At 48.7% G+C, this 22189-nt stretch overlaps 1 protein-coding gene across 2 annotated transcripts in view; it reads right to left on the bottom strand.

Annotated features, from left to right (window-relative positions):
* Cngb1 (cyclic nucleotide gated channel beta 1) overlaps positions 1 to 21765 on the bottom strand; it is a 59859-nt gene extending 38094 nt beyond the window's left edge. Inside the window, exons 1-13 of one of the 2 annotated variants that reach the window (XM_028770452.1) lie at positions 21571 to 21765; positions 17292 to 17349; positions 16948 to 17014; positions 15958 to 16075; positions 15778 to 15820; positions 14914 to 14959; positions 13890 to 13965; positions 13165 to 13204; positions 12593 to 12740; positions 10933 to 11008; positions 9455 to 9491; positions 3996 to 4155; positions 1717 to 2019 (exon numbers count right to left, since the gene is read on the bottom strand). In XM_028770452.1, the coding sequence (XP_028626285.1) occupies positions 1717 to 2019; positions 3996 to 4155; positions 9455 to 9491; positions 10933 to 11008; positions 12593 to 12740; positions 13165 to 13204; positions 13890 to 13965; positions 14914 to 14959; positions 15778 to 15820; positions 15958 to 16075; positions 16948 to 17014; positions 17292 to 17349; positions 21571 to 21765 (1367 nt within the window). Of the gene's footprint in view, positions 1 to 1716; positions 2020 to 3995; positions 4156 to 7019; positions 7046 to 9454; positions 9492 to 10932; positions 11009 to 12592; positions 12741 to 13164; positions 13205 to 13889; positions 13966 to 14913; positions 14960 to 15777; positions 15821 to 15957; positions 16076 to 16947; positions 17015 to 17291; positions 17350 to 21570 lie in introns of those variants that run through there. The other variant, XM_028770453.1, reaches the window with a different exon arrangement.
* Between the last annotated feature and the right edge of the window lie 424 nt (positions 21766 to 22189).

Below are 22189 nucleotides of genomic sequence, written 5' to 3'. Positions count from 1 at the left end.
AAGTCTTCCTCCATTGCTTTCCACTGTATTCATTGAGACTCTCTTAGTTGAGCCCAGATCTAATCCAATGGACTAGTCTAGTTGGCCAGCTTGCTCTGGGAATCTTGTTTCCATCTTTCAAAGGTTAAATTGTGGCAGGCTACCATGTGAGCTGGCATTTATGTGGATCCTGGAAGTCTGAGCTGTCTCCCCAGCCCCTAGGAAGACAGGTCTTGAGAGGAGATGAGGTAAGCATTGGAGAGATCGGAGGTTGGCAAGGAGAACTTGTGGGTTTCTGTCACGGTTGGGAAGACAACATGTAAAGTGAGAAAGACTGCTCTGAGAACTATTGTTATCCCACAGGATTCTACCTCAGCTCTTATGCTGGTTTCATGGTTAACCCTTTCTTGACTGGGAATGAAGTAGTCCAGAGTGGGAAGAGAACGTTAGTTACCAATGTGACCTTATTCCAGACCCACTACAGCACCCATCTCTGTGGCCCCTCTGCAAGGGCTGCTGTCGGCCCCCTACAGCTGTGGAGGTGGGCACTGGAGAGGGAAGTCACTTCCCAGATAGCCGTGCTGACAGACGTGGTACCATTTCTGGAGCAGAGCTGTGCTCTGAAGATTCATGGTGTTGCCCAGCCTCAAGCTCTGGCCAGAGAGAGAACCCAGGGATTGGAGGACTGGGTCCGATGTTGTAGCAGTGGGTGACATGACAAATACAGGGAATGAGGCAAGGGGTTAGAAAAGGGGACAGGTATGTTTCCTCTGTCCACAGCAATTGGTCCCTGCTCTCCCTGCCCACACCTCTCTCCAGCACCCCTGCCAGCTACACCACTTTCCTGCTCACAAATCTTAAATGTTCCCAGTGGCTTTTGGGAAACCAGATCTAAGGCTATCACAACCCGCTTCAGAGATAGCCCGCTGTGTACTCTTCTCACCCCATGGTCCTTCACTGGTGGTCCTTCACTCCTCCTCATCTTCCTTCAGACCCTCCTCATTGCTCATCTCTGGTCGTGATCTTGGCCTGTGTTCTCTCCTCAATCATTCCTGCTTCCTCCCAGCCTACAGCTCCCTGCTCTGTCAAATCTTACCCCAGGTCTCCAGCTCCTAACTAGGTAAGGATCTGCCTTCCGATTTTTACACAAAGTCCACAAAACGCGCTACCTCTGTATGGATGTGGGAATCAAGTGTTACCGGACAACACAGCAGACTCCAGAGCAGCTATAGACACTATTAGAGGCCATCACAGGATCACTGCTGTGTGTGTGTACATGCATGTACATGTGTATGTATGTGTTTGTACATGTGTGTACATAGTCTGCATGTGTGTACATGTGTGTGCAGGTGTAAGTGTACATATGTATATGTGAATGCTTACATAGAGGAGACAACTTTGGCTTTGCTGTCAAGAAAGAAGTACTCTGAGCTCAGTGCAAATGTTCACTCATGTATCTATATATGTCATTAATTTTATATTTATTTAACATCTACTTATGTTAGGCATGGTTCTCTACTCAGATTGGTGAAAACTACAGGCTCTCAAATTTCACATGGGTACACCTGTGTGAGTTGCGGGGGTAGATATCTGGCAATGGATTCCCTTTAAGCACAGTAGGGACCCCACCTTTCCCAGTCCTTTGATCAATGCTTGACAATGCTAAGCACAGAACAAAGGCAGAAAGTACCCCACCCTAGGAGCCCCTAATCCCACTGCCCAGGACAAGTGACTCACATAGGCTCCTCTTCCTCCTCCTCTTCTTCCTCTTCCTCCTTCTCTTCCTCCTCCTCCTCCTTCTCCTCTTCTTTCTCATCCTCCTCCTGCTTCTCCTCCTCTTCCTTTTCCTCCTGCTTCTCCTCCTCTTCCTTCTCCTCCTCCTTCTCCTCTTTCTTCTCCTCCTTCTCCTCTTCCTTCTCTTCCTTCTCCTCCTTCTTTTCCTTCTCTTCCCTCTCTTTCTTCTCCTCCTTCTTCTCCTCCTTCTCTTCTTCTTCTTCCTGCTCCTCATCTTCTCTTTCCTCTTGAATCCGAGGCAGCTCTCTGAGTCAGGACCAGAAGAAAGAGGTGAGCCCCTTATGGCCACTCCAGCCCTCTTCACCCCATATCTGACATCTGTCCTGGGACTTGCCAGCAAAGCTCTACCTGAGAGCCCCATACCAGTAACCACAGGCTCTCTCTAGCCACAACCTTCCTACGTTGTCCTGGTGGTGACTCAAGCACACCACTGAGCTTTAGTAAGCCTCAGTTTCCCCTTATATGCTTCTTAGTACTGTGGGTCAGGAGCATAACTTGTTCATCATAATAATCCCTTCCTTTTGGCTTGCTTCCTTGACAGGAAGTCCATCATTTTGCTGTTTCCCATCATGCCTCAACACTGGCCCAAAAGCCATGGGGCTGCTGCGCATCAACTAAACCTCCAAAGCTACAAGCTAAAACAAACCTTTTTTTTCATATGCTTGGTGACCTTGAGTATCTAATTACAGCAGAAAACTAACACACAAACTAAATGTCACCAGTAGAGTGTCCAAACAGGATCCAAGAATGGAGTCATGTAAGGCGAGTCCTGAGCGCTTGTAGAAAACAAGACAAGAGCCAGGTGGTGGTGGCGCACGCCTTTAACCCCAGCACTTGGGAGGCAGAGGCAGGCGGATTTCTGAGTTTGAGGCCAGCCTGGTCTACAGAGTGAGTTCTAGGACAGCCAGGGCTACACAGAGAAACCCTGTCTCGAAAAAACCAAAAAAAAAAAGAAAGAAAGAAAGAAAGGAGGAAAGAGAGAGAGAGAGAAAAGAAAAGAAAACAAGACAAGAGTCTTGTGAGCTCAGTTTCTTCAAAAACACGGAATTGTTCTCGGAATGTACTTTTGTGCCCCTCTCAGGTAGAGTGGAGAGGAAGGAGTGAGTTCACTTTGTATTATCCATCACAACTTACTATTGTTATTTGTTTATATGCCTGTATGGAAAAAAACCCATATTTTTGCCATGTGCTGCTTGTCCTTGTGACTGTACACTCTATTCAGGTGAATAAAGTATCTGATTCTCTGAATAAAGTTGGCTAGCACATAAGACTTTAGTCCACCTCAGTTTTAGACCCTGCTTTTTCAGGTTCACCCTGCCAACCAGAGCGGTAAACAATGGAAGACATATTAAATAAAGCTGGGCTCAGAGATACATACTTTTAATCCCAGCACTTGGGAGGCAGTGGCAGACAGATCTTTGTGAGTTCAAGGCCAGCCTGTTCTACATAGTGAGTTCCAGGCCAGCCAAGGCTACATAGTGAGACCTTGTCTAAAAACAAAAATGATGCTCATAGAATAGAATACTATACAACTATGAAAACAATGAGGATGATTTCCACCTAGTGAATTATGGGAAAGCTTCAAGGTATTCGAATATAACAAAAGGCAGATAAGTACATGCGATAGGCCATGTTTTGTACGAACAAAGAGAGGGGTTGTCCTGGTTAGCCTTAGTTGTCAACTTGACATACCCCAGAGTCATCTGAGAGGAGAAGCCTTGACTGAAGAACTGCCTAAGTCAGACTGGTCTTTGGGTATATCTGTGGGAGACTGTCTTGAATATTAATTTGCATAGGCAGTACCATTCCCTGGGCAAGCAGTCCTGGACTTCATAAAATGCTAGCTAAACATAAGCCTGGAGAGCAAGCCTGCAAACAGCATTCCTCCATGGTTTCTGCTTCAAGTTCCTGCCTGACTTCCCTCAATGATGAACTGTGACCTGGAAGTAGAAGCAGAAATAAACCCTTTCCTACCTTGCTTTTGATCAGAGTGTTTCATCGCAGCAACAGAATCAAACTAGAACAGGGGGTTCCACGTGTACCTGTCCCGAGACTTATCTCAGAAATGGGGCCTAGTAGCCATGTGCCCAGGGGCTGAGGGCAGGTGCTGAGGGTGAGAAACAGATGTGGTCCTGCACTGGGCCCTTTGATGCTGCTAAGATTCCACACTGTATGCCTGCATCCTCAAGCACTCCCTTTCCAGGACTTCTCTGTTTTCCCACCTGGTCATCTCCACCATGGCCTCACTCTCTTCTTCATAAGCCAGAGCCACCTCTGTCTCCTGCAGGCTGGTACCATCTTCCTGCTGGGCATCCTCCCAGCAAGAGTCCACCTCCTCGAGGACAAGCTCATGTTCCACCTGTTCCACAGGGAGGATGCTGACTGCAGGGGATAAAGGGGAGCCATTTGTGGGGTGAGGAGGGTACCTTGTGCCCCTAAGTCCTGGTGGTCCATCCTGGGGGTCCTACCCCAGTGTCTTGGCTCCTAGTTGGCTGTGTTACCAACAGGATCATAAGAAGTCAGCTCAAGGCTCCAGGGATGGCCTCAAACAGCACAACTACTTATCCTCCCTTGACTCTCCACCTTTCTCCCCTCTTGGGATCAAGCTCTGGTTACAGCTGATCAAGCTTGCTTCCTATCATGGCTTATCTGCTTAGAGGTTTGGCTCAGAGCAGAGAGACTATTCTATTCAGTGCCACCGCTGATGTCAAAGGACCCACATTAGACACTTCACCACGCCCAGGGACAGGGTGCCCCAGATTGCCCTAAGGGGTATAGAGAAAGCCTGTTCCTTGCCTATTTCCTGAGTGCCATCTCTTGGTGATAACATGTCTGTGAGCTCAGCGGCTGCTTCTGGAGACCCTGTGTCCCTCCGTCTAGGTTTAGAATCTCCACTGCCCAAGGCAATGTGACTTTTTCATGGGGACATGGAACATAATTACAGATGTCTGTCACTTCTAACATTTCTCTGTGTATCCTGACCCCCGAGCGGAAAATGGTGTGTGCCTGTGCTCTTGGCAGTAGTAGGATCAGACAGCTGTGTGTGGTGGCTCACACCTGTAATCCCAGCACTTGTGAGGCAGAGGCAAGGTAGGGAGGATTGCGAGGTGGTGGATTCTAGGCCACCCTGGGCTACACAGGAAGATCATTAAAAAAAAAAAAAAAAAACCAAAGAAGTGGGCTCAGGACATCTCATGGGAAACCTAACTCACCCTAGGCCGGTATCAAGGAAGGAAGGGAGACTTCCTTCATATTGAGTGTTGCTCAAAAGTTCCAAGGGTCTTGGTGGCCTTCAATCCAAGTATGAATGAATTAATGGTGACAGTCTATTTTTGGTTTGGAGACACAGGGTCTTGCTATGTAACCCAGGCTGACTTCAAGCTTTTGATCCTCCTGCCTCCACATCTGAAGTGTTGGAATTATGAAGGTGTGCTGCTACACCTGGCAGATATTTAGGATGTCTACCTCAGGGTCACTGCATGAGATTCTAACCCCAGTCAGTGGCACCCAGCTACACCACTAAGATAGGAGGAGCTCTGTCTTCCGGGGCCAGCTGTCACAGAATCTGGGCACATAGGTTCTCACCAGGCCAGATACTCTGGCCTCAGGTCTCCAGAAAGCCAGGGCCCAGGCCTCAATCTATCTTCTCTAGTAGGCATGGTTTATGAGCCTCTTCCCTCTGGTCCAGGCTACATCTCTTCCCACCTACTCTGTTCTAAAGCATAGGCCTTCCCTCACCACGCACATCTCTGAAGGTATCGTTCCAAGTGCTTCCATCACCAAGATCGCATGGGGAAGGTCCTGGGAATGGCAGATTGCCAGGATGCCCATACCCCAATCATGAGGTCCAGAGGTAGGGCATTCTTCATTATTGAGCCTGGCTGTGTGAGATGTGATCTTGCTTTGAGTACATCCCCTTCCTGCAGGACTTACTCAACCCCAGAGTAGTCTTTGTGAAGTTAGTCCCTGCTCAACCACCTTCAGGGGCTCTTCATTGCCTAGAGCCTTGTCCCTGCAGGGTTAAACTTGCAGCTTTGACTTCATCATCAAGGACTTAGGATCCCAGTTAGCTGACATGCCCACAGTTCTCCAGCCCCATGCCCTCACCTCCAGGCATTCCCCACTTTACTCTCTCTGCAAGATTGCCCTTTCTCACTGCCTGCAGGTGACAGCTGCTGTTTAGACCTTTTTCATGGGCATGGGCCAATCTGGTTTCTGACAGAAGCCAGGCCCTTCTGTGGAAGCTGATTATTTTATTATTTTATTTATTAGTTTGTTTTATTTGTTTGTTTTTGTTTATTTGTCTTTGAGACACAGTTTCTCTGTGTAGCATTGGCTGTCATGGAACTTGATTTATAGACCATGCTGGCCTCGAACTTAAGAGATATGCCTGCATCTACCTCCTGAGTGCTGGGACTAAAGGTGTGCACCATCAAGTCTGGCTCGAAAGTTGATCTTTTTTTTTTTTTTTTTAAGATTGACAGTTTTGCTTCAAAATCAATCTAAATAAAGACAACTAAGGACAGTTGGGACCTTAGGGTCCCTGGCCAATTCCGCCATCCTATAACCCCAGCACCACAGGCAATAACTGTTCTGTTCACCTCTCTTTAATACTAATTACTACAAGGTTATGAGGTATACTCACAATTCAAACACTCAGATGAGGCAGGAGGATGGAGAGTTGGGAGTCAGCCTGGAATGTACAGCAAGAGCCTGTCTAAATAAATAAAACTTAAGGACTTTTTTTCAGACTTGGCTTAAGAATATCACACAGTCACGGGTTTGAGGTACAAAGTCACACTCTTTAATGTCAATTACAATGTCACAGTCAGTGGTGGTCCCTCACTTGGGCAGGCCTTGGAAAAACCACTTGTAAGGAAACTGAGTCCTGTGTAGTGTGGATGGTACCCGGTGCCCCTTTGTGAGCATGCTCAGACATTGAACATTGAGGCCTCAATAGAGCTCTCCATAGTCTCACACCAGAAAGTCTTCCTTGCTCTTGCTCTGATCTGGATGCTGCCCCCTGGCCAAGAACCTTGAGAGAAAGCTCGGGGATGCACTTAATGACTCTGGTTTCCTCTGCCCTGGCTGGGGGTGCAGAGGGCTGGGGGTTCATAATTCCAAGAAGGTGAAGATTAGCAGTCACTGCCCACTAAAGGTCTTCTCTTGAGATATCCTTCAGTCCTTCATCCATCCATCCATCCATCCGTTTGTTCATGGGCTCCCCAGGTCCCCTCTCCCTTGTTTCAGAGGCCTCCAGCTGCTGTCGCCCCTGAAACAAAGGAGGTGACAGAAATGTGGGCACCTGAGTAGATACACAGAGAATGGATGGATAGATGGATGGAAGGATGGATAAGCATCTGAGTGGCTAAGCAGAGGATGGATGGGTGGATGGATAGATGGATAGATGGATGGATGGGTGGGTGGGTGGATGGATGGGTGGATGGATAGATAGATGGGTAGATGATGGATGAATAGATGGGTAGATGGACAAGCATCTAAGTGGCCAAACAGAAGATGGGTGGATGGGTGGGTGGATGGATGGATGGATGGATGGATGGATGGATAGATGAATGGGTGGATGGATGTATGGATAGGTGGATGGATGGGTGGGTGGATGAATGGGTGGGTGGATGGATGGATGGATGGATAGATGGATAGATGGCTAGATGAATGGATGAGCGGATGGGTAGATGGACAAACATCTGAGTGGCCAAGCAGAGGATGGATGGGTGGATGGATGGATGGATGGATGGGTAAATAGATATATGGATAGGTAGATGGAAGAATAGATGAGTGGATGGGTAGATGGACGAGTATCTGAGTGGCCAAGCAGAGGATGGGTGGATAGATAGATAGACAGACAGACAGATAGGGATCTGCATGTTTAAGCAGAGGATGGTTGGATGGGGAGACTAGGGGACAGAGTAGAGGAAGTGAACATGTATCCCCAGACCCTCAGTCACCCCATGTAGTGGGTTAAAAAGTGTCCCTGAAAAGACATGCCTAGGTCCTGTCCTATGCTATCCTATGCTATCCTATTCTATCCTGTCTAAATGTGACTTTATTTGAAAATATGGTCTTTGAGAATATTATTGGCCTCAGGATCTCAAAGCAAGAGACTTCTGAATTTAGGGCAGGCCTTTCCCCAGTGACAGTCACCCTTCCAAGGGGAAAATGAACAGAGGCACAGGAAACAAACAGAAGGGCAGCTAGAAGCCAAGGAGGCTTAAGGTGGTCATGAGAGCGGCAAGAACATTTTCTCTCTCTCTCTCTCTCTCTCTCTCTCTCTCTCTCTCTCTCTCTCTGCCTTCTCCTAGAGTCTCAAAGGAAAAGACCCTGCCAGCACCTCAATTATAGATGTGTGCACATGTGGATGTATGCACATTTGGATGTGTGCACATGTGGATGTATGCACATTTGTCATGGCAGCCACAGGGGACAAGCCTACCTAAGCTCCTGGCCCACTCAGGCTTACGGGTGCTAAGCTTGTCCCCACTCATGCCCAGTGCCCACCAGAGACTGGTTCATTCCAGGAACTTTGAGGTAACCTGATTGCAACCAGCTGAGACTCCTGCGTCTTTCCAGGGAGCCAAGAGAAAGACAAGAGGACCCATCACTCATCTGAGCTCGCCACGGTGTATAGATGGTCCCTGTCCTAGGAAATTTGGGCCCTTGAACTTCAGACTGAGTAATTAATTACCCACCTGGCTGAATGGGGCCGAGGTTTTGCTGCATATAATATACTGAGGAGGTACCTCCACTTCTCCAAGGTTTACCCAGCCTCTGCTCTAACAGCCTACAGGGTCCCTGCATATTCTAGGACTGCCCAGAGTCCCAGGAGAACGTCAGCTTGCCCCACCTGGAAGCTGGCCGCTTTCCCCCTCCCACTGGGTACAGTTCTAGCGGCTGTCCACTCTCTCACCTCCATGGCCTGGGCTGCCTGTCTGTATCCCTGACCACAGTGGTCACTCAGCTTCGGAATGTTCATAGAGACCATGGTCCAGGGGGCTGGGACTGGACATAGTTTTTCTCCCCACTCAGGGAGACCCTTAGTGGGGGTCAGAGGGTACATGTCTAGGATGGTACAGAAACTACACTGTGCATAGGTCTGAATGCTGCTTTGCTCGCCTGAAGTCCACCACAGGTGCCTGAAGCAGGTGGCAGTAAGCCACCCATTACTACTGGATGGATGGATGGATGGATGGATGGATGGATGGATGGATGGATGGATGGACTCATGAATGTCTATCTACCGCTTGCCAGTGTATTATTCACTTCCAGGGGTATTGTCTCTGCCTGTATACTGCTGGCTTCATCCTTCTGCCTTCCAATGGTGCTGTCAAGTATCTTCCCACTCATCACAGGGGAGGGAATCCTGTGGCTCAGCAGCTCTGGAGTCCCTAAAAGCTGTTTCCCAAGAAATACCTCTTTCCCAACCGAACCCACACACTCAGCTTCCAGAGTGCAGTCTCCAGTTCTGGGTAATTGCCAGCAGGAAGGGGTGTGGTCTTGGCTTCACGGTTGTTTTCCTGACAGAGGAAACACTCTAGCCACCAGCTCCATTCCTGCTATCCAGAGATGCTGAGCAGGAGACCCTAGCTGTACCTCAAACCCAGACCTAAATATATCAAGTGACCCTCCCTGAAATGAACGTGGGACTCGGAAGCAGGGTACTTACTGGTCTGTACATCACAGGTCCCAGGGCAGTCAAGCTCCTACATGGGGAGAAAAGATGAGACCTGCCATGGCCGCCTCATGGCCTCCCTCCTATCCCTAGCATACATATATCCTTTTCCCACCAGAACCTGCAGAAGACCCACTGCCTCAGCTCCCTTCTCCTGCCTTTTCTCCAGAGGCTACCGGCTGCTCTGACCCCTTCTCCCTCCAGGGCCACAGCTTGCTCTCAGCTTTTGCTCAGGCTGAACCACCTCTCTTTTGCTTGCTCTGTGAAACGACCATCCTCTACTTCCAACACGTGGAAGTTTTCTCCCTACTCTGCCTGCTTCCTCTGCTGCTGCCGTACCCAGGGTCCTCTGCCACCGAGGCATCTTCAGGATGCATCTTCCTCTCCAGTCCCTTTTATGTTTGGAACTCTCTGAAGCCAGCACTCTCCACACCTTCAGAGACAGCATGATGAAGGGTATGAAGCAGAAGCCTGGCTTCCAGTACCTTCTGCTCTGCCTGCCTCAGCACTGAGCCAGCGAGGAGGAGAGGGGATGGGGAGCACTGGGAGTGGACCAGGATGTCTGGCTCTTGGTGCACTCCCCATGAAACAGAGACAAAAAACCTCTGCTGGGCCTAGAGCCAGTGAGGGAAGACCTCTTGGACCCTTCTTGGAGAGCCAGTGAGGGAAGAGTAGAGTCCTCGGCTCTATTAGACAAGGTGAGGTACTGAAAGAGCCACAGCAAGGTTCCTGCTCAGAGGTGCTGCGGCCCAGAGGCCTGGGACCACTCCAGGCCCACCTCTTTGGACAAGACATCTTAACTTTCAGACCACTCTCCTGTTTTTTTCCCAAGGCTGGGTGGTGGCAGATTTGTTCATCTGCTTCTCTGGGGGATAAAGTAAGGTTCTTCAAGGACCAGGGCCAATATCACACAGCCCTGCCTAAGAGTAGGCTTCCCACTTCCCAATTCTAGATGCTTCTATGGAGATATGAATAATCCCCCCAGAAAGGAGAATCAGGCCCCTAGGATCTTGGTAAAGAAAAGGAAGAGGTGGATCATGACCCTGTTTTCCTACCACCCATCTTTGGGCCCTAAGCTGTCAGGAACACTCATGGAGCCTAAGAGCTCCCTGGGAACAGCACTTCTTCCTAGAATACTCCTGGGCTCTGAATCCTTGTGCATTCTTCTGGGTCACTTCCACTAGCAAGACTTCTTTGATGCTCTAGGAGGCTCTATCTCTGAGCTCCTCTACCCCTGTGGAAGTTTCTAGACTGTAAGTTCCTGACTGGTAGATCAGTACTGGTGTCTACAGTGCCTGAGCAAATGTGTGTATGCAGGCAGGCTTCAAGGCTGAGTTGCCACTGATGGCTCCCTTCCTGCTATGTCCCCACAATCAGGGACTCAGGCCAACCATCCAACCCTTATCTGAGCATCCGAAACCCTTCCCTCAGCAACACCCCGCCAGGGCCTCTTCTACCTGGCTGCCACTCACCTGCTCTGCAGCCTTCCCATGGAGCACAGGCTGTGGCAGGGCCATCTCCAGCCTGTGTAGGAGCCACTCGATCAGCCTGTAGTGGGGAGATGAGCTGAATCCAGGCAAGAAGAATTGGGGTAGGGAATTGGCACAGATAACAAGCCTGCCAAGAGGCAGGTTGTGTCGGACGCCAACTCCAGAGCTCTAACCCTGAAGGCCCCTGTCCGCCCTCCCCATCCTTTCCGGGCAGCCCTAGCAGGTAGCAGCTCAGCTCCATCTACTTCAGATATGTGTTCCCAATCTCTCACAGCCCCTAGGGTGTGAGCACTGGGCAGCACCCAGCCAGATTTTAAAGTAGATGTGGCCTCTGGTTCAACAACCCTACTTATTTACTCCTGGTTAGCAGATAGGGCGTGCACAAGGTTCTCTTTCCTTCTTCCTTCTTCCTTCCTTCCTTTCTTTCTTTCTTTCTTTCTTCCTTCCTTCCTTCCTTCCTTCCTTCCTTTCTTTCTTTCTTTTCTTCCTTTCTTTCTTTCTTTCTTTCTTTCTTTCTTTCCTTTCTTTCTTTTTTTTTGAGACAGGGTTTCTCTGTGTATCTCTGGCTGTCCTGGAACTCACTCTGTAGCCCAGGCTGGCCTTGAACTCAGAAATCTGCCTGTCTCTGCCTCCCAAGTGCTGGGATTAAAGGCATGCACCACCACTGCCCGGTTTGCACAAGGTTTCTGATTACAGGAAACATGTGAAATGCTTTTAAGTGCTCCTCTGTGGTTAAATAAATGAAGCCCTATGTAGCTCTTTGCAGTGATTGGATGAATAAAGTTGAATTGGTATTTAAAAAAAAAACACCTCTGAGGGACTTCTTTAAAAAGTGTGTGTGTGTGTGTGTGTGTGTGTGTGTGTGTGTCTGTTATGCACATGAATAGGTGTGTATGTCTGTGCTGTCCTACAGAGACCAGAGAAGGGACGCAGGCACCGCCCCCCATCATTCTCTGCTTTGTTCCTTTGAGGCAGAGGCTTTCCCTAAACCCAAGACACAGTCCCTAAACCAGAAGGTCTCTCTCTAAGCCTGAGGCAGGGTCTCTCCATAAACCTGAGACAGGTTTTCTGCCTAAACCTAGAGCTCAAGTTTTTTTTTTTTTTCAGCTAAGGTAGCAGCAAAAGCAATCCTCCTGTCTCCACTTCCTGCCTCAGTGCTGGGCTCACAGGCCTGTACAGGTCTATGTCCACTTTTACAGAGGTGCTGGGATCCCAATTCTTGGATCATGGGGTGAGCTTGGGTAGCCAGCACTTCAACCACAGAGCCACCTCTCCAGACCCTGAGGGACTTTATTTTATTAAAAAAGAATGTAAAAGGATACATGCAATTTGGTTTTGATACAGGGTGTGTGTGTATTCTTGTTTTGAGACACAAGATCCGGCTATCGAGTCCAAGCTGGGCTTGAACTTATGATCCTCTTGCTGCCTGGGCTTCCTGAGATTACAGGTGGACACTTGGCACATGTTTAAAGGAAACACACACTCCCAGCCTGGTGGCTGGAGGAAGATGCTGATGAGGTTTGCCTGGAGAGTCATCACCCAAGTGAATGTTTTTAACATTCTAATTTAGCAAATTAGTACAGGGTTAGAGCAAAGCATTGAGCCTGATCCTTGTAGGAGGTGCAGCTTTTAGGGGGCTCACCTGACAGGGTCCCCAGGTGGTGGCAGGGATGAGGCTTGGAAGCCAGGTTGGGGCTCTGCAGGTGGCTCCTCCTCAGGTTCCAGGGGTCCAGGATTAGGCTGGGAGGGGTTCTCTGTGGGCTCCGGCTCCATAGGGGTTCCTGGAGGATCTGAGTGGTAAGAGAGACAAACTAAAGACCCCATAGCTGGGCTTCAGCCAACCCCCTCATGGATATAAAGGGCCAGATTTGGAGAATTGGCATGGCTGGGTGAAGAGCCCTTGGAGACCACCCTAACAGCAAACAGCCTAGGGAGGGAAACAGACAGACCCAACCTTGTGAAGTCTAGCTAACTCATGCCTCGGGAGTCCCAGATTTGACTAAGAAGGGGTTTCTGATGTCTTAGCAAGACCTGAACTCTCCACCTTGCCTGGCTGAGAGTGCACACATGTGTACGCGCATGCACGTTCATACACACACACACACACACACACACACACACACACACACACACACACACGTCTCAGGTTTCCCCTGAAGGGCCTACCCTCTCTTGTGACCACTTAGGAAGCCCCTCCCAGTTCCTTCTCTGTACCTGGATCCAAGACAGCGCTCTCAGGTTCAACTTTCCAGGCCTGGATGACAGAGAGACGGGTCATGGTCAAAGCCAGCCTGCACATACCCACCTTGGTCAGCTGTGCCCTGGCCCCATGTGTTATCACCAGTATGCATGTGTAAATACACATATGCATGGTGCTAGTGGTGGGTAGGTCTATAATGGTTAATTTCCTTTGTTAACATGATTCAGAATCACCTAGGAGACACACCCTCTGGGCAGTTCCTCTGGGGGTTTCCAAAGAGGTTTAGATGAAGAAAAAAGGCCACTCTGAATATGGGTGTCAGTATCCCATATGTTGATGTCCCAGACCCAACAAAAAGGCTTAAGAGAGAGAGACAAACAGACAGAGATAGACCCACCATCATTCACTTCTGTCTGCAGATGCAATGTGACCTGTTGCCATGGTTCCCCGCCATGATGGACAGTACCCACTTTAAACTATGAGTTAATATAAACTCTTTAAACATCTTTTGTTGGGAATTTTGTCCTGTCACTAAGTAATCAATAAGTAATCAGTGGCTCCATCTTGCTCCCAAATGTCCCCAGGTCCTAGTCAGTCACTCCACCCATGAAGGACATTCCAATGAGAATATCTACTTTCCAGTGGATGCTGGGGATTGGTCATGGCCTACAGGAGTGGGCAGCTCCCTGGGCCCCAACTCTTCCCTTGGTCAGCTACCCACCTCCAACTCATCACTTACCTGGGAAGGCCTAGGGGGCTGAGGCAGTACTTTCTCCAGATTCTGCTCAAGCCACCTGAGTAGCCACAGGCTGTGTCTGTGGAAGGGTCAGTGATCAGCAAATAGATGGCCTGAAATAAGAGCTACCTTGACTGCCCACTAGAGTCTAGGCCTGGCCAGCCTTCTACGCCTGGGGAAGGAGCCAAGAGTCTAAGGAATGAGTGAGTGGGGGGATGAATGGAGGGAGGTGGTTGGGTGGAAGGCATGAGTCTGGGTTCCTTGCAGAAATCACAAAATGGTTCTTCAGGCTGACATTGGGGACATGGCAACCTCAAAACGGAATAATCGGAATAGGTACTTACTAAGCACTTCATGTAAAGCCATGGGCTTTATTTTTTTTGTTTTGTTTTATTTTGCCTGTAAGACAGAGTCTAGCTATGTAGTCCCAAGTGGTTCAAGTTTATGATTCCCCTGCCTCAACTTCCCCAGTTCTGGCATTATAGGGTTACAGGTATGTTCACCTGTGTCTAGATTGGCTCTTGGCTTTTCTTAAAACACGGAAGGCTCTGCAGTTGCACCAGGTAGAGGTGGAAGAGCCTGGGCAGGCCCCCTCCCCGAGCAGGCTCCTCAATGTCATTGTCCCCATCTGGCCTGACATCCTCACTGACTGAGAAGGCAGCTTCTTTCGAAAGGTCATAGGCTGAGAGGCTGAGACCACCAAGTTCACATATACCTCATGGTGGGCCAAGCCCTGCTTCCAGATGCCACATAAACCCCACACTCCCAGAAGTCTGTCTGCACAGAGCTTATCTATGCTTGCTTTCCTTCTCAGAGGTGGCCCTGCAGAATCTCCAGAAAGTATAGGAGAGCACGTGTAGCCTGGAATACTACCCCATGCTACAGATAAGAAAACTGAGGCAGAAAAGAGGGAAGAGACATGCTTCAGGTCACTCGGGAGGTAGTGATAGACCCTGCTCTCAGTTCTGTGCACACTGCTTGCTTGGCCTGCTACAGAAAACAGTGACCCTTGCTGACAAGGACTTACTCAGTGTCTTGAGTCCTGGAAGCTTTATCTGAGCCATCTGCAGACCCTACAGAGTCAGGAAATAAAGGACAGGGAAGCAGGATGAGGAAAGGTTGCTCACTGGGTACAAAACTGCACTTAGAGATTGTCGCCGGGCAGTGGTGGCGTACGCCTTTAATCCCAGCGCTTGGGAGGCAGAGGCAGGCGGATTTCTAAGTTCGAGGCCAGCCTGGTCTACAGAGTGAGTTCCAGGACAGCCTGGGCTATACAGAAAAATCTTGTCTAACCTCCCCCCCCCCAAAAAAAGAGAGAGATTGTCAGAAGTTCTGGCTGCACAGAGGGTGGATACAGACAGAGAGTGACTGAACACTGCATATCTCACAAGCTAGAGAAAAGACTGGAGGTTTTCACCAGGAAGGAATGAGAGATGTCTGAGGAAACAGGTAGGTTTAACCTGGTTACAAAAGCACTAGGTAATGAACCACCACCGGTAGCCATTAAAACATGCCATGTTGTGTTTTTATGTATCAGTTTAAAAACTAATTAACAGCTTGAAAAATATCCAGGAAGTCACTGGAGAAAGAGGAGGGAAGGAAGGAAAAAGAAAAAGGGAACAGAGAGGAAGGGAAAGAGGAGAAAGCAAAGGAGATGAAGGTAAGGGAGAAGAGAGAGGAAGAGGGCAGGAAAGAGAGAGGGCGCAAGCTTCTGTCTAGAACTCTTGGGTTAGCCTCGAGCAACACGGAGACCACTCAGACCTAGCCCCCCAAGGCCGTGGATGAGCCACACTCATGGACCACAGAAATTCTCCCCACTGCTGGGCCCATCCCAGTAGTAGCCCCTTAGAAGCTCCCACCCCCAAAAAGCCATCCTGCCTTTTCCTCTTACCTGGGTTCCCAGTGCCACAGGGCTCCGGGATCTGTGCTCCACCCTGCTGAGACAGACAGACAGACAGACAGACAGACAGACAGACAGACAGACATTACAGGGAGTCCCAGGAGCAGCCGCTCCAGCCCCACAATCCCCTGCTGACTCTCCCCTCACCCTCAGGTCACCCTGCCCTTGTACCTGATCTGGGCCTCCCTCTCCGGCAGTCAGGTTCTGGCCCCCACTGCTGTTGCAGACAGGCTGTGGCACAACCTTCTCCATACCCTTCCAGAACCAGCTCAACATCCAGGAGCTGGGCCTGCCAAGGGATAGGGATATGAGTCCACTCTCAACTCTCACCCTGTCAGAGTGGCAGTCCATAGTCTTGAAGGACTTGACATGAATCAAGCCACTGTCTCCCCATGATGAGACTCTAAAACCTCACTCCCTCTCCAAAAAGACCCAGGGTACCCTTCAGTTTATACTCAAGGATGCCAGAGAGACCTTTGGAACCTGCCCTCCAGTTGCTTCATACAGCACAGCCACCCCAATTAACTTGTCCCTAACAGCCTTTGCATGACTGGCACTCCAAAAGGATGCCCTCAGAGCAGTGGTTTTCAATCTGTGGGTCTCAACTCCACGGGGGGTCAAATGAGCCAGGAGTTGCCCTAAGACCATTGGCAAATACAGATATTTATATTATGGTTCATAAGCAACAACAAAAATAATCTTAACGGTTGAGGATCACCGAAACAAGAGGAGCTGTATTAAAGGGTCGTAGGATTAGCAAGGTTGAGAACCACTGCCTTCGGATATCTCTGGAGGCAGAGGCTCATCAGTTTACATGAGGATCCTAAGTCCCTGTCTTTCATTGGCCCCAGCCCAAGGTCTGCTTGGCTGGATAAACTCTATGGAGTAAAATGGCTAATGTCAGGACCACTGGCTTCACTGGGAAGTCAGCGGCTTCAGCCACCCCAGCACTAATTAGTGTGTCCCAGTACTGAAGCCGTTCTGGAACCCGCACATTACTGTGGCCTGCCCTCTCTTGGTAACCATCCCATTGTGCTCAGAACACTCCCGCATGAAGCTCTGGGCCTCTTCGAGTGGCCACAGACCTGACTCCCAGCTGTCCTCTCCATGCTAGTGGCTCCCTGCAGGGGCAGTTGAGAGATGGAGAGGGTGATATGGTACCTGTTCACCTTGGCAACAGCAGCCTGGGGCTGGGAGGTAGACTGAGGAGGGTCCACTTCCTGGGTCTCTGGTTTAAAAAAAAGAAAAAAAGGAAAAAGAATTTCCCAGATATCAGATGTGGACCCAGGAGAAGCCCATCTCTCCCTTGCTAGGGAGATCAAGTCTGAAGCTGGATTGATGAAGGGTACCAAGGAGTTAGAAGGGGAGTTTTTCAGCTCAACTCAGCTCAGAAGCTAGCTCCAAACTTCTCTGAGCCTACATTTGATCATCTGTGAAGTGAGCTGCTGCCAGGCTCTGAGAGACCCCAGCCCCCTTGCCCAGCCAGCCTGGGTCCCAGCACTCACCTTGAAGGCTAGGGCCAGCCTCCACCTCACCCTCTCCTTCCATTGGCTCCTGTGGTGGCTGTGGGTTCAAATGGGACCTGTAAGCCTTGGTGGCCTGGTACAGAAAGGACAGCCACTCTGAGTCTATCTAGGGACCTGTAGCTCCAAAGTTGACTGACTCATTTCAGGATCATCTCCAAAGTCCTGCTGGCCTCACACTCCACCACGGCCCTTCCTTCCTCGAACTACAGGGGCCCTGTACCTGGGCTGGGGCCTCACCTCCCAGTCTCATATCCCCCAAGGAGCTGTTCCACTTCAATGGCCGGAGAAGAGGGAGGAGTCATAGGCCAGACTGGAGAACAAGGGCCAGAGGTGCTGCTCCATCTGGCTTCTTCCTCCTGATACCTAGACTTTCCTCCCTGCCTCTGCTATTTGCATCTCGGTATCCCTCTTGTGTAGCAGGATATTTATTCTGCTACATTGTATTCACAGTGGAGCTCGGTGATTAGGCAGTAGAAGAGGAGGTGGAGCTGGGGAAGAAGAGAGGAATGGGAGGTGAGAAAAGAAGGAAGGGGAGGGGAGGAAGAGAGGAAGGGGAGGAGAGAGGGAGCAGCCAAGGAGAACCACAGATGGGTCGAAAGCTGTCCTGGGTAGCAACTTCTATCAAAAGGTTAGATATTGGGTACCAACTCTAATTGTGTGGGCATCCTGTTGATTGAGCATTTCTAAATATATAAATCCTTTAGATAATCATTAAGCTTTGAGAGTCTCATTTCTATAGGGTACTTCAAGGATGGCAGATACTGTCTGGGGTTTAGCCGAGCTTTGTGGATGCAGCATGGTGGATTGGCAGAGCCATCCCCTATGCTGGCTCTAGTCCAGTGGGTCTAGTTGTGGCACGCCTGGCCTCTGGCTGCTTCTAGCTGCGGTGTGCATGGGTTCTGGCCCTAGTGTGGAACATGGCAGCTGGAGCTAAGCAGAGCCGCCCCACCAATTAGATAGCTGGCCCGTGCTGTGGCTTCTTCTAAATATCACCCCTACACTGCTGCCTCCTCTACTTCTGCACACCGTACATGCACTTGCATACAAATACACACACATGTGCACATATGTGTTAATGTCCACACACATGAATATATGTGCATACACATACATTTCCATACGTGTAAAGACATAAATTTGTATATATACACACATGCATGTGTATTCTCAGTCACATAAGCAGGCATTTGCATAATTATGTAAACATGTGTATATACATATACAATATACATATACAAATATACACATGTCTAAAATTAACACAAGTATGTGTGCAGCATATAAAATATGTATGTATACAGAGATGTGCAAATGTATGAACAGACAAGTATATGCACAAACACATAAGCTCATATCAGAAATGTGCACATACACATAGAATCAAGTGCACACAATAAACATGTACATGCACCTGTATACAAATACACACACAGGAGCATGCATACTCATGTGTGCTCACAGAATACTATCATGAATATACCACATGCACCGACACATGTATAGACATATACATTCTACACACACATGAATGCATGCACACATATGTGCACAGATGTGTTAATGTCATACATGAATATATGTGTATACAGATATATATGCATATGTGTAAAGACATAAATTTGCATATACACACATGCGTTTGTATGCTTAGTCACATAAGTTACATATACAAACATACAGATGTCTAAAATTTACTCAAGTATACATGTGGCATACAAAATATGTATATGTATACATACAGAAATTCTATACCCATTTCCTAAACACACTCAACACTAGCCCAGGTACATCTGGTTTTCTTCCAGAAATACCTCACCTCTGCACCTCCTCAATTAAAACTCTCCCACCAGCCCCTTGCTTGTGAGCTCCCATAAGCTCTAAGGGCAGAATTGGAGTTCATTCCCTGCCTAGCCCTGCCTCCTGGCAGAAGGAGCTGACGGACACTTGTCTGCCAACCTCCAGGGGCAATGCCTGGTTGAGTCCTCTTTATGCCTTTTGCTCTAAGCACAGAATCTAGCGTCAATTAGAAGCTAAATGAAATCTGCTTAATTGAGCTGCTAAATTAATTGTCATCGGGCCCCTGAAGGGATGAGATGTCAGACTGGAAAGTTTTGTTATGCTTGAAGGAACATTCTAGAAAAAATGTTCCTCAAAATGTGGCACATGGACCAGTGCCAGCTTGCAAACGGCTAACTGGGTCCATGGTGATTGGACAGTTGGATCAAAAACTAAGGGTTGGTGAGATGGCTCTGTGGGTAAAGGTGCTTGCCGTCTGACAGGAGGACATGACCCACACGAGTTATTCCCTGACCTCCATGTATGCATAGACAACAAATAAATGCAATAATTTTTTACAAATTCTATCTTGTGTCCCAAAGTATATATATTCAGTGAAACACTAATCTTTTTTCATTATTTAATTAATTGTTTGTTTGTTTATTGGTTTCTAGAGACAGGGTTTCTATGTACCCCTGGCTGTCCTGGACCTTACTCTGTAAATGAAGGACCCCTCCAGGGGGAGACCCAACAGGCTGGTTTTGAACTCAGTGATTCACTTGCCTCTGCCTCCTGAGTGGTTTTTATTTTTCTTAAGATAATAAAATTACATCATTTCTTTCTTCCCTTTTCTCTTTCCAAACCCTTCCATAAACCCCTCCTTGCTCTTTTTAAAATTTATGGCCTCTTTATTCATTAATTGTTGTTATATACATATGTGTATATACGTATATATTCCTAAATACGAAAATACAACCTGCTTGGTGTGTATAATGTTACTTGTATGTATGTTTCCGGAGCCAGTTATTTTGTATTGGGTAACCAATTGGTGTGCTCTTCCCTGGAAAAGATGATTTCCCCTGCTCTCAGAATTCCTTAGTTGTCTGTAATTCTTTGTGTAGGATTGAAGCCGTCTCGGCTTCCCCTGGAAACCCCTGCTCACCTTACCTTGTCTCTTGTTGTTATCCCGGGGACACTGATGTTCAAAGACACTTGGAAACTGAAATACTGTTTAAGGGGCTCGGTGAGTGAGAACACTGCTTATGGAGACTCCTGTTCCGAGCACCCATCAGGGAGCTCACAACTCTGCTCCAGGAATCTAATGCCCTCTTCTGGCCTTTGTGGGCACTGCACCCATGTGAACACCACCCTTCCCCACCCCCCAGCCCCCACAAATTTATAACATTTAAAATAAATCTTTTAAAAAAATACTGTTTTTAAAAATCTACAATTAATTTTCTACTTCCTAGCCGGGCAGTGGTGGTGCACGCCTTTAATCCCAGCACTTGGGAGGCAGAGGCAGGTGGATTTCTGAGTTTGAGGCCAGCCTGGTCTACAGAGTGAGTTCCAGGACAGCCAGGGCTATACAGAGAAACCCTGTCTCGAAAAACCAAAGAAAAACTTCCTGCGTTGGGAAAGTCTTCCTACGAAACAAGTACTAACCAAGAGAAGTGTACTTCTACTCTGCAGCTGTTTCTGAATCTCCTGGTATGTGGACTGGTAATGAGTGGATGATGGACCAGAGTCTGGAGTGTCTCTACTCTAGACATCAGAGACTGGTAAATATGGTCACAGGCTACTTATAGCCTATTTCCTGGTTTTGCAAATAGTGTGTATGTACATAATGCAAGTTTGTATTTGATGTGTGCCTGTTCTTGGAGAGGCTGGTCGCACGGTACCATGCACATGTTTAGAGGACAACCTGGGGTGTCAGTCGTTGTCTCCCATCTTGTTTTGAGACAGGGTCCCTGTGCTTTTTAAATGGGTTAGCCAGGCTAGCTGTCCCATGAGCTTCCAGGGATTCTCCTCTTTGCTTCCAACTCCCCACAGAAGCGCTGGGATTAAAGATGCTTGGGTGACTGCATCCAGATTTTACATAGGTTCTAGGGATTTGAGCTCAGGTCTTCGTGCTTGCATAGTAAAAGCTTTTAGCCTCCGCGCCGCTGCTTCAGCCCCACAAATGAATTTTGTCAGCACACAGGCATACCCATTTGTTACCCATTCTGCGGAGCTGTGCTCATGTTATCCAGTGAGGGCTGAGCAACTAAGAGAGACCGTATGGCCCACAAAGCCTGCTCACCCTTCACAGAAACAGCCTTGAGCAAGCCTGTTCACTCTCTGGGCCTGAGTGGCCTCATTCAGATGTGCACTAAGCCAGTGACATTTCCCGCTCCCCAACTTTCACCCGTGGGGATCAGGTGGCCCGAGCTGGTGAGTCCCTGAGCAGCAAGGCCAGCCTGCCCTCCTCATCCCCTTCCCTCACCAGGGCCTGGACCTCCGGTACAGCCTCTTCAGGTGCTGGTTCAGGTTCTGGCTCTTGTTCAGGCTGAGGCTCTGGCTCAGGTAATGGTTTTGCCTCAGGTTTCGACTCTGTTTCTGGCTGTGGTCCTGCTGCCTGCTCAGTCTTCTGAGGGGTCCCTGGAGGCTGAGGCAGCACCCTTTGCACCCAGCCCAACATCCTGACACCTGTAAGCGACAGAGTCTTTAACTGCACCTGAACGAGCGCAGGTACTTGGCTTACTCACGGCTACTGCGCATGCCCTTTACTGTGCCCCGTCTTTAAAAATAGTCCTGCAGTACCGCTGGGGAGCCGAGGTTAAGAGCTTTTGCTGCTCTTCTAAATTTTTCCGTACGTGTTTTACAGAACCTATGTCAAGCACCTCATAAACGCCTGTAACTCCAGTTACAGGAGATCTAATACTTTCTTCTGGCCTCTGTGAGCGCCCACACGAACATGGAATACACATACATGCACATTCAAAATAAACAGATTTAAAAGTTTCTGCGATTATGCGCAGCCCTTTTTCACACACACACACACACACACACACACAGAGAGAGAGAGAGAGAGAGAGAGAGAGAGAGAGAGAGAGAGAGAGAGA

Source organism: Grammomys surdaster, unplaced genomic scaffold (genome assembly GCF_004785775.1).
Source record: "Grammomys surdaster isolate TR1022 unplaced genomic scaffold, NIH_TR_1.0 201, whole genome shotgun sequence".
Classification (NCBI taxonomy): domain Eukaryota; kingdom Metazoa; phylum Chordata; class Mammalia; order Rodentia; family Muridae; genus Grammomys; species Grammomys surdaster.
Note: the sequence above shows the minus strand (reverse complement) of the source record. Positions and strands in the feature narration are given on the sequence as shown.